This window comes from Castor canadensis, chromosome 1, assembly GCF_047511655.1.
Source record: "Castor canadensis chromosome 1, mCasCan1.hap1v2, whole genome shotgun sequence".
NCBI lineage: Eukaryota > Metazoa > Chordata > Mammalia > Rodentia > Castoridae > Castor > Castor canadensis.
In genome coordinates, this window is record NC_133386.1 from 74,313,375 (window position 1) to 74,329,874 (window position 16,500).

The 16,500-nt window shown below is 35.6% G+C and overlaps 1 protein-coding gene and 1 pseudogene across 11 annotated transcripts in view; one reads left to right on the top strand and one right to left on the bottom strand.

Annotated features, from left to right (window-relative positions):
- Positions 1–16,500, bottom strand: part of Cfap206 (cilia and flagella associated protein 206) — a 54,767-nt gene that overhangs the window by 15,122 nt on the left and 23,145 nt on the right. For 8 of the 11 annotated variants that reach the window (XM_074078421.1, XM_074078436.1, XM_074078398.1 and 5 more), the window contains 3 exons: positions 14,142–14,335; positions 3,778–3,921; positions 2,215–2,710 (listed from right to left, as the gene is read on the bottom strand). In XM_074078421.1, coding sequence (XP_073934522.1) covers positions 2,480–2,710; positions 3,778–3,921; positions 14,142–14,335 — 569 coding nt within the window. In that variant the 3' untranslated portion in view covers positions 2,215–2,479. Of the gene's footprint in view, positions 1–2,211; positions 2,711–3,777; positions 3,922–14,141; positions 14,336–16,500 lie in introns of those variants that run through there. The other 3 variants (XM_074078441.1, XM_074078448.1, XM_074078454.1) reach the window with 3 other exon arrangements.
- LOC141415582 (S-adenosylmethionine decarboxylase proenzyme pseudogene) lies at positions 6,488–7,905 on the top strand (annotated as a pseudogene).

Below are 16,500 nucleotides of genomic sequence, written 5' to 3' on the forward strand. Positions count from 1 at the left end.
TGAAAAACTAGCTACTGATGCCTTTAACCACAGAAGTAAAGAGAAACAATGTTTTTAAGGAAAACTATTTCAGTCTATAACTTGCTGAAAAAGGGTGAACATCAGACATAGTCCAACATATGGCTGGAAATCTTAAGATTGATGAAGTTTGAATAGACAGTAGAGGTCTAGGGAGAGGCTGTGTTTACCATCTGATCTAGCTTCCTTTACTAACTAGTTGTTACACTAACCAAGTAACTGTGATGATTAGGCTGTGTCCTGCTCTAAGTTACTCCATATTGTACAGAGCAGTCACTTTTAGACTGTGCCTTGCCCTGAGTGACTCCATTTTTTAAAACAGCAGTTTGCTCCAATTAGAGTGCAAATGCTAAAGCAGAATGATTCTATATCTTGTTTGTGCAAGTACACAACCACCATCCAAGCACAAACCATGAGGAATTAACTAGGCACAGACTGATAAATAACTTTCTTAGGCAAATAAAATATTACCATCTATGAATTTATCAAGTTAAATTTAAATTAGGAACACATGGATACAGGCGCATATCAAAACTGTATCAGAAAAAAACAGAATTTATTGAACACACCAAACCAAGGAATGATGACACCCCCTCACGTGAATCATAAAAGGAAAGGTACCTAACAGAGGGGTACAGAAGCACCCACTAACCAATCATCAGACGCATGTGTCACAGGATCAGCAAGCAACAAACTCCAACTTTGCTTCCAGGTCTTGAGCTCAGCACAGTTCCACTGTTTGAACTGTAGCCCACTTACATTCCTCAGGACCCAGTAAGCCTTGAACCATCTCTGGGCTTTGGCAGATCAGTACCAGAACAGCTCTGTGACTGGGTTTATTCTGCTAATATCTTGTCTTAACCACCTGCAATGACCCTGCATCTGCACCAACTCTCTGCTCTTGCCTTCAGTAAGGCCCCTTTGAACTCTATAGCTGCTTTAACCCTTTTTTAGTCATTCAGTGATATTACAGAATATGTAATATAGTATGTGTAAATATACATGTAAATAATTATATATTGTATAAAGTTTAATGTGTGATCTCATAGTTAATACTATTTGTTAAGACTGGAGTAAAATAACTCTAAGTGAAATGGCCAATGGCCACAACTGCCAAGTGAAATCAGTAGTGCTTAGTAAACTAAAACCAATAAAACTGACATAGCTTGTGGAATATATTGTTCAAAAAATTCTGACACTGTGGAAAGACACAATTGTGTCTGTGTTTCTGACATAGCTTGCTCACAAAAGACTTTCTGATGTTAACTTTGGCTTTTCCTCTTGGATTTGATATTTCTATTTAGTTGGCCATTCTAACTCCAATCCTAAAATAACCCCAAATGGTGGTTTATAGCCATTGTTTTCTATGTTTAGGAAACTTGCAGAATTGAATGAGGGTTAATGGAACAGATAAAATCAAATTTCTGAGTTCCTAAGTTTAGTAAGCACTACAGTGACCCCACCCATCCTAACCTCCAGGCCTTGTCTTAACAGCCAGCCAGCCTATCATTAACATAATTTTTAAACTATAGGCATAAATAATTTACAACTACATCTGTTTTGAAGTTCACCTTTATATAATATCTCAGAAAATTTATTTCAAAGTATACTTGTGTTATAAATAACATTTAACCTGCATAGGAAACACTAACACCTTAGTAAAAAAAAAAAAAAATCACCTTTGCAGAAAAGGTCTGTTAAATATAAATTGCCTCTGTTCCCCCAGCAGTTCAAGTCACCTTAACAAATTGTCCATCTTTATGTAAAACTACAGCTCTAAAAATGTACTATTAGTAACTCACAAGGGTCCTAAGCACACCTGCCTATGAGACGAGGCAAGTAAGGCAAAAGAGTGAGGTGGGAGGCCTGTGAAAGGACAAGCCTACTGCTTACAGGAATGCCAGCCAAATCCTACCACACATTCTGACTTCTCTCAGAGACAAATCCAGATTTTGTAGAAAATCTCTACTTTTAAAAGGCATGATATAGATGTTTGCTTTAATTTTTCCCAAAAATGAGGTTTTATTATATAGCAATTTAATCTATTAACATTCAAAAGGTAATTAAGCTAGAAATATTAATTTTGCTTTAAAATTTTAATGTTTAACATTATGCAAAATTTTAGAAATAAATAGCCTCTAGTCCAGTGATGATAATCTAAAATATGTTATTATCTAAATGGCATCATAATTTAAATCTTAATGGTGCTAAACTTTTTCTAAAATATGAAACAAAAGATAAATGGACATAATTTTACTTGTCAATTTTAATAGAGTGAAAAATGTGTTACAGAAATTAACTTTTAGTTTTTACAGCAGCTTGACAGAATATGGGAACACAATAAAGATTCATAAGCAATCAATGTGCCACCTCCACAAAATTCATTGTCACAGATAATAAAAAATGCTGTTAGGTATTTGACATTGCTCCTAACTGGGGAACAACAGTAAAGAGGCCATCTCTAGGTTTCATCAATAGCTCTAGTTAAGTTTACCTTGATCCCACAGGGAGTTTTGTTTTGACCCCCTCGAAGACCAGCTATGTAAATCTGGGGCTTGGGCACTCGAGTGCTGCTTTCCCTCTTAGACTGGGTGCTGGCATCTTTGCAAGGGTATACCTGTGAGCTATTTTCTCTTCTCATGTGACTAAGATCAGTTTGTACCGAATGAGTAATTTTCTGACGCAAATTAGCCTAAGTAGAAAGACAAACAGGAATTAACATTTCTGTAAAGAACAAATAATATAAAATATTATCAAGCACTAGTTAATATCTACTTATCATTTCCTCAGTTTACAAAGAAATTAAGCATAGCACTTCTGTATAAAACATTACACCATTAAAAAATCTAGAACATAACAGAAAGCTGTATAACCTTTATTAAGTAGAAAATACATAAAATGTTGAAAATGAGCCCAAGAAAGAACATGCCAGATTCAGAGACAGAATGAGCTTATTTAAAATATATATATTCTAATTTCTTCATTATTATACTTTGAGATTTACAAAGCTTGGACTGTTTTAAGACAAAAATTTAAAGAGTTATACTGTCTTTATAAAATAGACTTTGCCCTAGATTTTTAATATAAAAAGGCCAGAGCCTTTTCAGTTTTGTTTTACATTCTGTTATTCTTCATTTTGTTGGTTCTTTTTATGGTTAAACAAATTACACAAGAGTTTTGGTTTGTTTGTTTTTAAAGGGACTGGGCTTTCTGCTTACAAAGCAGGCACTCTACTGCTTGAGCTACACCTCCAGTCCATTTCTGTTATTTTGGAGATGGGGGTCTCAGGAACTACTTGCTGAGGCTGGCCTCGAACCTTAATCCTCCCAATCTCAGCCTCCCAAGTAGCCAGGATTACAAGTATGAGCCACTGGCACAGGTTTTTGGGTTTTGGTTTTTTGTTCTGTTTTGTTTTATTAGCTCCTCCATTAGTATGATGGTTCAATCCCAGAACCACCAAAAAGGAAAAAAAGGAAGGGGGGAGGATAAGGATTGATGACATTATGGAAAAGGCCAAGTGGGGAAATAACTCAGAAGAAGGCATTAGACAATCTTAAAATGCAAATCTGGAAAGTTATAAATGATGCTAAAATTATGTTACATTGTTCTATAAAAATAATTGTGCATAATTAATTTGTTACCAAAAAACTATATATAACTAACCATTTTATATAAATAATTCAATTTATCAACTCTATGAATAACAACATATTAAAATTCCTGAACCTATGAATAATTTTAGAAAACACTGTTACAAACCAATTTTATTGCTTTTCTTCTTAATTCCCATTCATTCCACTCATATGACCTCACAATTGTTGGTGACAGTATGTGTGTATCCGTCTGAGTGCTACTTTCACACATTGTAATTGGTTTTATATAGTGTTTGTCAATATCTCTCATCTAAAGAAATGAAGTTTTGTACTTAGTATTTGGAAAAAAAACCACTACATACAGGCAACTAAAAATACTTAGCCAAAACTGACAAAAAATACAAAAATAAGATTTTTTACTTGAAAGTAGAGAAAAAAATAAGTTCATAATTAGTAAGTATTAATATTTTAATCATAATTAGTAAGGTAAATGTTATTTTTCTGCATAGTATGGTTTTGTGCATGCTTTAAAATTTGTTTTACTGTATTACTGTTGTACTGGGGATACACTATGACATTTACAAAAGTGCCTACGTTACATCTTAGATTCACCCCCTCTGTCATTCTCCTTTACCCACCCTCCCCCCATTCCTGGAATAGTTTCAACAGATCTCATTTTTCTATTTTCATACATCAATATATAACATTTCCACCATATTCACTCTGTTACATCCTTTCCTTACATCCTCCCCACTTCCACTGGTACCAACTCCCAGACAGGACCTGATTCATGTTTCTGTCCTGCGTTTTTGAGGGGAAAAATATATTTTTGTTTGTTTAAAATATCTATACAGAGAGTTTCATTATGATATTTTGTGTGTGCTTTTGTGAACCTGATGTAGGGGGTGTTTTGGAAGGGGGCATCCCTCATTCCCAAATTCTCAAATGCCACTCCCCATTTTCCAAAATTGGTAACTTAAGCAGATAACTTGTTGGACATAGTTAGAAATAAAAAATAGCTATTAAATAATGGGTTTAAACCCTCTTTAAGACATACCTTTAACTTAAAACTATTACATATATAGCAGATTATTCAAGGTTCTTAGTTTTTTGGTTGTTTTCAGCTGAATATGCTTATTTTCTGCTGGAATGCCCAATATTAAGTATTTAGTAATGCCAGACTGAAAAAGCCATGACCATACTGCATTTGACACTGTTGGAGGGGACAAGAGAGGTTTAAGGAACTAAACCACTGGGTGAAAAAAAAGGAAAGTCTCCTACATGAGTAAGCTAAAGAATATAAATAGCCTATAAGCCAAATAAGAAATCCTAAAGGGAATTATTAGAAAAGACTTAGAACTGAACTATGATTTTTTTAAAAAAAAAACTTCTTTTAAAAGTACAATTAAAGTAGTATACTAAAAAGGAAAATTTATTTCACTACATAAAAACAAAGAAAGGCTAAAATGATGATAAAAAGATAAGCATCTATCTTAACAAGTTAGAAAACAAAATGAAATAAAGAAACTAGATGAAGGGAAACAATAAATGTCAGAGCAGGAAATATGAAATGAAAGCAAACATGAAACAGTCCCAGCACAGCCAAAAGCTAATTTTCTATTTAAACTGAGAAAATAGTCTTCTGGAAATAATAATAAAAAATGAATAATAAGTATAATAAAAAATAAAGAATAAAACAGTTCTCGGCAAATATTATTCAAAATAAAAAGAGAAAAGGCTGAAATATTTTAAGTTAATGACAGGAGACTGAGGCAGGAGGGCTGTGAGTTTTATGCTGGAACAAATAACCCCCACACACACATACACACATAAGATAACGTGGAGATTAAAACCAACAACGGAAGACTGCTGTGAAACCTTCCTGAAAATAAGTAGAAAACTTAAATGCTTTCAATAAATTCCTAGAAAAATAAAACTCACTAAATCTGATACAAAAAAAATAAGAATACTGTACCTAAACAGTATCCTATAATCACAAAAGTAGTTAAACTTAGTTAAATGAATAATTTTTCCAACTAAAGGAAAGAAACCTAGAGAGCTTTACAAGCATATTTTACTAGATAATTTCAATATTAAATAAACTCACTCAGAGAAAGAAAATGTAACACATTCATACTCACTAATAAGACATGTATAACCTTGACATCAAAATAGTAAAGGACAGTAAAAGAAGAAATTCATAGGTCAATCCCATTCAGAAAAACAGAAAGGTAAACCAGGAAAAAATATACTAGATATGTATATATGTATGTGTGTGTGTATATAAATATATGTATATACATATATATTCTTTTTCTCTTTTTGGTGGTACTGGGTTTGAACTCAGGCCTCATGTTTGCTAGGCAGGCACTCTACTACTTAAGACAAGTCCCCAGCCCCTTTTGCTTTATTTTTTGATAGTGTCCCATGTTTTTGCCCTGGTTGGCCTGGAGTGTGATCCTCCTGCTCATGCTTCCCATATAGCTGTGATATCAGGTGCATGCCACAAAGCCCAGTTTATTGGTTGACATGGGGTCTCACTAACTTTTTGCTTGGGCTGACCTCAAACTGCAGTCCTCCTGATCTCTGCCTTTGCCTCCCAAGCCAAGAATATATTTTTAAAAATAAAATAAAACAGAACCAAGTTGGATTGATCCTAGGAATATAAAGTTCCTTTAATCTTAGAAAATAATTCATATATAGTAATTCATATACAGTAATTCACCAATTAAAGGGTGAAAGCCAAACTGTCATCTCAACAGATGTAGAAACTATTTAATATAATTCAATAATCATTCACATGAAAAGCTTTCAGGAAGCAAGATTAGAGGGGAAACCTCTAACCTAATAAAACAAAATCCATGGAAAAAACGACAATGAATGTAGGCTCATCCAGTATGGCCCATTCCATGAGGTGGTGCTCACTCACACTCTGGGACATGAAGAACCACCAGAAATTGCTGTTATCTATCTCATTTCCAGCAGCTTCAAGTGCAATTTTCACCACCAACAAAAGATGGGAATTTTTTATTAATCTTTTAAGAAGTCAATATAAAATTAGAGTTAAAAAAAGGAACTGAAACTTTAGTAACATCACTGGAATAACCTACAGCAGTGGCAGGAGAAGAGATATAATTTAGTTCCTGTGGTTGGTGGTGGTTTTGTAGTCTCACTGTTACAGAAGCTGCATAATTCTTTCATATATATACATATATATTGTGGTAGTGGGGCTTGAACTCAGGGCCTCATGCTTGCTAGACAGTTGCTCTACAGCTCAAGTCACTCTGCCAGCCTCCTTCTGTGCTGGGTATTTTCAAAATAGGGTCTCATGAACTATTTCCCCAGAGCTGGCTTCAAACCTCAATCCTTCTGATCTCTGCTTCCTGAGCAGCTGGGATTACAGGCATAAGCCACCGGCACCCAGATGAAGCTGCATGGTTTTTTTTAAAGGAGCAAAAGTTTGCTGGAGGTTTGTGTTCTCCCAGTAGCAACACAATACAAACTAAGGATGTGGGGCTCTTCACACCACCCAAGGTTTGAATGTGTGATGTTTGATCTTAAGTGTGACAAAAACTGACAAGCAGAAAGCTTATGTACTTGGTTGGAGTAAAATGTCAACCTCAGATGTTTTGTTTTGAAGATGAGACACTACCTTTTACTGAAAACACTACCCAGGTTGAAGCTTTCCAGAAATTACAGTGAATTTCAACTGTAATTCAACTCTTCCCTTATACTCATGAGAATTTCACAAAGTCTTCTCACCAAGGATACCCACACCTGAATTTTCAGGAAGAAACAGGATTTCTAAATGCAATTTTCCAAAATAGAACAGTGTATTGTTATGAAATTTATTACAATATGACATATTGGCACTTATAAACTCAATTTCTCAAAGACTTGGGCAATCAGACAGATGAAACCCTGGAAATTCTGACAAACAAACCTGACCTGGCAGTTATGAATCCGTTCTACATGGAAGATGGTGTTACTGCCAAGGACATCACTCACAAAAAATGTAATTAGCAGCCTAATACCAGGGTCCCTGTTCAATTCTTGAAGGTATTCAGTGAATGGAATGAAATTAAATGTAACTTGTTTGACTATTCACATCACTCTAGAACAAGAACTTTTTAAATATTAACTTTGAAACAAATGTCAGTTAGACATCCTATGATGGCCTGATCAGGGAAGTTGCAGACATTTTCCACCAAGAAAAAATCGTTACCACCCTGTTTGCAGTCAGAGTTCTAAATGTCACACAGTACTTTCTTCATCCCAGAAAACTAAAGTTTGAAGGACTGAAGGACTGAAGAAGCAGCAACAATAGCAGAGTTAATTAAGAAAAGTGAAGAAAAATGCAAAAAGAATATACATAAAGATGGTTTATGCTTTCTGGAGCTTGATGCCACAGGCTGTGGTTTCCAAAAACATTACTTTATAGTTGCAAAAAGCCCTAGATGTAATGTTAATACAATCATTTTGAATGATATACATTATTATATCAATGAACTAGACATCTTGCATGAATGCTTTCTTGTGTTTAAGTATTCTATGTCACTCATGCTGTGAAACTGAAGTGCTTGTAGAAAAACCATTTTGCTACATGAAACTTTATAGCACTTGTAAAAAGCAATTCAGTTTGGCACAATGGAATATTTCTCGGAGAACCATCCAAAATTCCCCATGAGACTTTCTTCTTCATTGACGCTAGCCTCAGCCTAACCATCTGGGACATTAAACTGTTCCCAGAATTAAATCCATTTTCTAGAATGTATTCTCTACTGAGGATATTGAAACCAATTTCTACTTCACACAGATACAGTTTGAAACAGCAAAGTTTTTCTTCTAAGAGTGGTGTCCTCTTAATGTAATAAGTGCAGTTATTCATTTTGTATAGTACTAGTTTAAAATTATTTCTCCCTGCATTTCAGTCCTCTAATTGATTTCCTTCCTCACCAACCCCCTGAAATAAAGCAAGAAATTGGGTTTTTTTAAAGACTTGGGGAAACAACAATTACTCTTTGCAGATAATTGCCTATGTTTTAAAAAAATTGTAGTCAAAATATCAGCAGACTCTCAGATATTAATTACTGGAACTAATAAGAGAGTTTAGTAAGGTTGCATAGTATGAAGTCAATATGCAGAATTAAACTCACTCCCATATATAAACAAAAATCAAAATCAATTCGAAAAAAACCAAAAGTATTTTAAAATAGCAACCAATAACATAAATTCTCTACAAATAAGTCTAACAAAAAATGTATAGGTCATTGGGGCTGGTGGAGTGGCTCAAGTGGTAGAGTGCCTGCCTGGCAAGCATGAGGCCCTAAGTTCAAACCCCAGTGCTGCCAAAAAGAGGGGGAAAAAAGGCACAGAAAAAATATACAGGTCAATTCTAGGAAAAATTATAAAACTACATTGACGTTTTTGATAGGGAGACAATATTGTAAAAATGTTAGCTTTTCCCTTAATTATCGACATATATGCAAGGCAATTTCAACCAAAATTCCTTCAAGGTTTTTTCTGCAGAACTTGACAATATACTTCTCAGCTTTAAATGAAATTCAAGAGTTAAATATAGCCAAGACTTTTTAGAAAAGAAAGTATGGGAGAACTTACTCTACCAGCTATTAAGACTATAAAGCTTCAGTAAGATATCAATATAGAAATTGTTTTAAAATTGAGTAAACAGAATAGAGAATCCCAAAATAAGCCTATTCTTATTTATAAGAAACAGTAGATCAGTGGGAAAATAAAAAAATACTAAACAAATGATCCAGGACCATTTTTGTAAGTGGAAAAAAATTAAAATTGGGTGTTCATTGCACACCAGACACAAACCCAAGTGGATTAAAAGAGTCTAGTGAGAAAGACAAACCCATATTAAAAAAAATGCAAGAAAATATTTGTGTGATCTCAGGATTCATGAAGGCTTCTTAAATAAGACATAAAAAGTTCAAGACATAAAGAAAAAGAATGATAAATTATACATTAAAATGAAAGACTTTTTGTATATCAAAAAATACCACAAAGTCGGGCTGGTGGTACATGTGTATAATCCCAGTACTCAAGAAGTTGAGGTGGAAGGATCTCAAGTTCAGGGCCAGCCTGGAACACAAAGCCAAACACCTCTCCAAAAAGAAAGAAAGAAAATAAGCTATTCAGTTCCAAGATATGTTTTTGAAAAAATATTCCTAAAAATTGCTAAGAAAAAAATCAACTAATAGAAAATGGACAAAAGGCAGTCATTCCACAGAAATATACTATTTATAAACATGTGTGAATGGCAAAAAATGAAAGAAAAAAAATAAGGAATGAATAATACTACCAAACTTATAAAGTACTGGGGGAAGAAAAAAGGACTGGAACTGGAGAGGGCTCTCCCAGGAGCTATGAAATGTGATCATGCTTGTTTTCTTGTTGTAAGTTAGAGACATGGGTGTTTGCTTATAGTTATTTTGATATAGTGATACATTTTATATCCCTTTTGGCTTATATATTTTGTAATTAAAAGTTGCTTATTAAAAAATGACTCTTTTTTCAAAAACAGAGAACAGGGAGGTAAAACAGGTCCTGTCTGGCGTTGGTACCAGTAGGAGGTGGAAGATATAAGGAAAGGGTGTCTAAGGGTGAATGTAGTGGAAGTATTATGCACTCATGCATGAAAATGGAAAAATGAGACCTGCTGAAAGTATTCCAAGAATGGGGGGAAGAGGATAAAGAAGAATGAATGATGGAGGGGGTGAAATCAATTATGATATAGTTGTAAGAACTATAAATGTCACAATACACCCCCAGCACAACAGTAACAAAAACTGAGTAGGATAGGGCCAGGTGCAGTGGCTCAGGCCATACTCCTCACTACTTGGGAGGCAGAGATCAGGAGGATAATGGTCGGTTCAAGGCCCAGCAAAAAGTTTATGGCACCCCATTTCAAACAATAAACTGGGTATGGTGGCGTGCACCAGTCATCTCAACTACACTGGAAGCATGAATAAGATGCTCCTGCCTGAGCATAAATGCTAGATCCTACTCAAAAAAAAAATAAATAAACAAACAAAGCAGAAAAGAAAAGAAGGAGAAGGGCTAAGAACCTACCTTACAAGTGCAAGGCCCTACGTTCAAACCCAAGTATCATAAAAAAAAAAAAAGTTTGGGTGTATTTTTCCCCCCGTGCAGTTTTTTGTTTCTCAACTACTGTTTTACAGTTAAGAATAAAAAAAAAATTAAGTTTCATTAAGGTATAATAAATGAAACAACTAAAGAAAATGGTATTTTTATGAATGAGACAACATAATATAATAGATATATAAATTCTCCTACAAATTATTTCATTAGTTAATGCAATTCCAGTTTAAATCCCAGAATGATTTCGGGGGGAACATGGCCAATTCACTGGGAAAATTTTGAAAAAAAAAAAAGGCAAGGAAGGAGGGCTTCCTTATCAGATGGTAAAATATACAGCTCTCCTTACCTGTGGGTTCTGCATCTGTGGACTTAACCAAGTGAAGAGCAAAAATATTTGGAGAAAACTATGTGCTGAATAGCCAGTAAGTATAGTATAGAATAATGCCATGTGCATGGTACTTACATTGTATTAGGTATTATAAGTCATCCAGAGATGTCTTAAAGTACATGGGAGGATATGTGTAGTTTATATGCAAATCATTTTACATAAAGGACTTGAGCACTCACAGATTCTGGTATTAGAGAATCTTAGAACCAATCCCCCACAGATAACAAGGGACGACTGTATTACAAAGCAACAGTAATTCAAACAGTACAGTATCAGCTCAGAGGCAGAAAAACAGACCAATGCAGCAGAATAGAGAGTCCAGAAACAAAACCATTTCATAAGAAAACTATTAATATGATAGAGATGCATGGTATTTAGTGGGAAAAGCATAATTATTTAATAAGTTATGTTAAGAAAACTGTCTTACCACATGAAGAAAAAATAAAAATTAGAACCCTTTATAATATCCAAATAAATTAAAGTTCTAGTACAAAAAATAAATTCAAACAGAAGAAAATGTAAACGAAAACCTCACAACAGAAGAGGATTCTAAAACAAGATTTCAAAAACAGCATAATCTTTAAAGGAAGAAAACTAGTAAATATGACTATATTAAAATTAAGTATGTGTCTTCAATGAAGGACTTCACTGATAAAGTTAACAGAGAGGTAGCTGACTTGGGAAAGACAGTTGAAACTTTTAAAGGATTAATATAAGATAAATAGGAATTGCCAATCAACAAGTTGAAGGCAGAATAATATAGGAAAAAACTGACACAGTCAATGCCAGAAGGGGAAACCTAAATGGATAAATAGATGTAAGAGAACCAAATTGTCAAAAATTATCAACCCAGATAACGTAAGTGCTGGCAGAATTATGGGTAAATGACAAACTTCATGTACAAAAATTAAATTGGTGCAATCATTTTGAGAGGAACCTCTCAACTGAGCCAAAAATTGTAGGCCCACCATTTGGCACACATTCAGAAAGACACAAAAAGACAAGACCAATGTCTTGCTACAACAAGAGGCTAGAATGCTCTGCAGAATTGCTTGATTCAAAAGATAAACTGCTGGACTGAGGTGACTCAAGTGGTAGAGCACCTGCCTACCAAGCATGAGGACAAAAACATAAACTGGAGTGTTAGAGACCTTGACCTCACAATCTCAGAACAATAAGCTATCCAGGGTCCTGACCAGCCTAATTCCTCACCACCCCATCTCCACAATGACTATGGGTGAGAGAGAAGAAAACAAGAATATACAGCATTGACTGAGTTTCAAGCAGGTAGCAATTTTTATCTGTTTTATTCACTGCTGATTTTCATATTCCATGAATAATTCCTGGCACACAGCAACTGACTTACTAAATGTCCAATAAATGAATTAAGGACCAGGCATAGACATACACAAACACATTTTCAGATCCATTTTGTGGTCTTGCAGCCTACTCCAATCTACGCCTGTGTGGGATGCTGAGTAGGAGAAGCACAGTTGTACGCAATGTTCTGTAGGCTGAGTTCGGCACAGCCTCAGCCACAGAATAAGGCTAGAGTAAGATGCAGAGCAGCTGCTTTTCCTAAGATGTTTATGTCAAAAAATCTGTAGGCTGAGATCTGGCACAGCCCCAGCTGCATAAGATATGTGTTTGTGTAAGATGTCATCACAATCTCTAATAAAGACATCATGAAGGCGAGATGCAGCTCAGTTACTTTTCCTAAGATGTTTAAGTTCAGAGAGTAGCGATCACAGGTTTCTCCTGTTACAATGTCACACCCCTCTCCAAACCGTTGCTCCACCTCCTTGTTTACCACTGGATATAAAAGACTCACTGAAGCAAGATGTGAGAGTTTTTGGCTGAAGGGAAATTGCTGGAGGGAGGATTGCTGAAGGGGGAAAATGAATTGCTGGCTGAAGGGAGGGCTGCTGAAGGGAAAAGAATTGCTGAAGGAGAATTGCTAAAGGGAAACTGCTAAAGAGGGGTTGACAGAATTGGTTGGCAGTTTGCAAGAACGTAGTACAAGTCTGCACTGGGAACTTTATACATAGGCTTTTAGAAAAGCTAAGCTAAAGAAAAGATAAAGAGAACATGGGACTGTGAAGTCTGATGGGACAGTGCAAGTCTGAGGGCAAAGACTTTAAGAGAGATCATGCTAAAGAAAAGCTAAGAGAAAACTTGGGACAGAGCGAGTCTAAGGAAAGAGATTTTAAAGAATAGAAAAGACTTTTAGAAGCAAGGTTTTAAAGAACTGTAAAGGAGTAAGGCCTTAAAGAAAAGATAGGGAAAAGAAGCAGAGTAAAGAGAAGAGATTAATAAAGATAAAAAGCAATAAGGTTGTTGTGCGTCTTCACCTGAGCACCCAACACACCTGGCCCCAACTTTGTTTATCATGTGTCCTTTCTGCGTCTCCCATCACCCTCAGTTAGGCCTAGTTAGGTACATCGCTCCACACCTGTTACATTGTTTCATAACTGAGTATAAGTCACCATCTATGTTATCTGAGCCAGTCTCCTCTAATTTTACATTACAGAAACACTGAGTTTCCATTATTTAACTAAATGAAGTCTTTATCTTTCCAATTTTTCCTGTCTTTAATTCAAATCATTCGTTCCCCAGCATCTCCACCAAAAAAAAAAAAAAAAAAATTCAAATCAATTTGATTCCTATCTTTTCATTATTCTTTGTAGATTCTGTTAGTCTCTAATCTTCAGATGTGAGTCCTTTTCAAATAACCTATAAAGACGCTCAGTTGTCCTTGTCTCTGCCTAGACTTGGGAAGAGACAATTCTATACCAAAAACTACTTTTAAATGTCATAAATTCTTTTTTCCTTTTTGCAGTACCAGGACTTGAACTCAGGGTCTACACCTTAGGCACTCCATCAGCCCCTTTTGTGTTGCGTATTTTCAAGATAGGGTCTTGTGAACTATTTGCCCGGGCTGGCTTCGAACTGTGATCCTCCTGAGTAGCTAGGATTGCAGGCGTGAGGCACCGGCGCCCACTGACCCTGCTTACCTGAGAATATGGAACGAGGGTTTCGAACTGTTGATGAAGTTCCAGCAGCTGAATCAACTCTGCATTCTTTTTGGCCTTTTCTTTAATTAAATTAATATAATGTTCAGGGTTCTCTGCAAATGAGTATGCGGCATCTCTGGTATTGAAAGTGTAATAGTTGTCCTTGTATTTCAAAATTCCAATTGTTGGATTTCCTGAAAATTAAGAAAAATAATTGAATTTCAATTATGAAATCAAGTGATTCTCTGTTTATAATAACCCACAGAGCCATTCCTATACACACCTGGGTTTTTTTGGGGGGTGGAGGTTACTTTGCTTTGTTTTTGTTGCAGTGCTGGGGATTGAAGCCTAGAGCCTTGCTAACACCAAGATACATCCCCAACCCCAATACTCCATTTTTAACATATCAGTTATATCATTATTTTGCTAAAATGTTATAGTTATAAATTTTTAATCTTATAGATTATTAAATGTATATGTAAAATTCATATTAAGTTATATTTTTAGATTTTTAAGTATAACTTAAACATGTATTTTATGTAAAGATACTTTCCACTATCCAGATGAAAGATGTGGGTAAAGATCTTTTATGAAAAGCCACTTGGTCACCTCACAGTTTTTGTTTGGGTTTTGGGCAGTATTAGGAGTTGAACTCAGGGCCTTGCGGTTGCTTGACAGGCCCTCTGCCACTTGAGCCACTCTGCCAGCCCTTTTGGAATTAGTATTTTTGAGATATACCTTGCTTTATGCCCGAGCCTGGACAGCAGTCCTCCTATTGTGCTTCCCAGTATAGGCTGGTATGGCAGGCATGCAACACTGCACCCACCACTGGTTCAGATGGTCTCTCCAATGTTTTGCCAGAGCTGGCCTCAAACCATGATCCTCCTGATCTCTGCCTCCTCAGTAGCTAGAATTACAGACTTGGACCACCATACCTGGCCTGGCAGATTTTTCAAATCTACTAAAATAACAAATTACTAAAGGATTAGGGGATTTTTTTTTTTGCTTGTTTGTTTGTTTGGGTTTTGGGACTTTTTTAGTCTTTGGTTTTTTTTCCCCAATACTAGGATTTGAACTCAGAGCCTTGTACTTGGCAGGCCAGCACTCTACCACTTGAACAACAGCCCCAGCTAAGAGAATATTTTCCTATTTATTTCTTTTAACAGAAAGGAAGAAAGTAAGGATGGAAGAAAGGCAATTGAGAAGGAAAGAAATCACCAATAGCTAGTGTCGTGGCTCACACCTGTAATCCCAGATACTCCAAAGGGAAAGATTGGGGGGATCACAGTTTGGGGCCAGCCTGGGCAAAAAGTCTACAGGACCCCATCTTAATAAGCTAGGCATAATAGACCATGCCTATGTGTGAGGCATAAGTAGAAGATCAAGGTCTCAGGCTGGAATGGGCAAAAAATGAGACCCTATCTAAAAAAAGTAATAATCTAAAGCAAAAAGGGCTGGAGGCATGGCTCAAATGGCAAAGCACTTGCCTAGCAAGTGCAAGGCCTTGAATTCAAACCCCTAGACCACCAAAAAGAAAAGAAACAACTCGCACTGCATTGCTTTTTACTACCACATTATTTTCTCCCCATATCCGTGACCCTTACTGGCCCTCAGAATACTACTACCTCCATTCCCTATGGCAAACCTTCTGTTACTCTCATGAAAAATGTAGTACCATAAAAAACAAGCCAACTTGAATGTCCTCTTTAGCATATACACACATAATTCCAGTAATTTGTTATAATGAAAAAAAGCAATACCCAACTGTAAAACATAAAAGTAGTAAGGAAAAGAAGAAAGAAGAAAAAGAAGGGGATTAATGGTACAAAGTAAATAATAAACAATTCTATCCAACCATTTTCTTTCTGGCCCTAGCAGGCTCCTTGTTAGTCCTACTTCACATAGCATTGGAGAATAATTTATTTCATCTCGATGTCTGTTTTCCTCATTTTAGAGAAGCTCTAATAATATAGATGTCATAGAGCAATTTTACTTGACAAAATATTTCCTTAAAAGAGTCTATCTTATGGAAAAATCCTGATCCGCACTCACAGAATGGAACTACAGAGTGACAATGTTTTTAAATGAACACGTCAAATATGTGTTGCTTTTTCAGTTATTTCTCTGGAAAAGATATATTTTTATCATGCTGTGAAACATTTCTGGACTCCTTCAATGGGCATGAATCATTCCTCTTTTATAATATGGAGCATCCATATTTCATAATACAGGATGAGCATTCCTAATCTGAAATGTGAAATGCTATAATATCTGAAATTGAGTGCCTGCATGACTCCACAAGTGGAAAATTCTACATCTGACCTGTGATGGGTTAGGGTATAAACACAGATGCACTGAT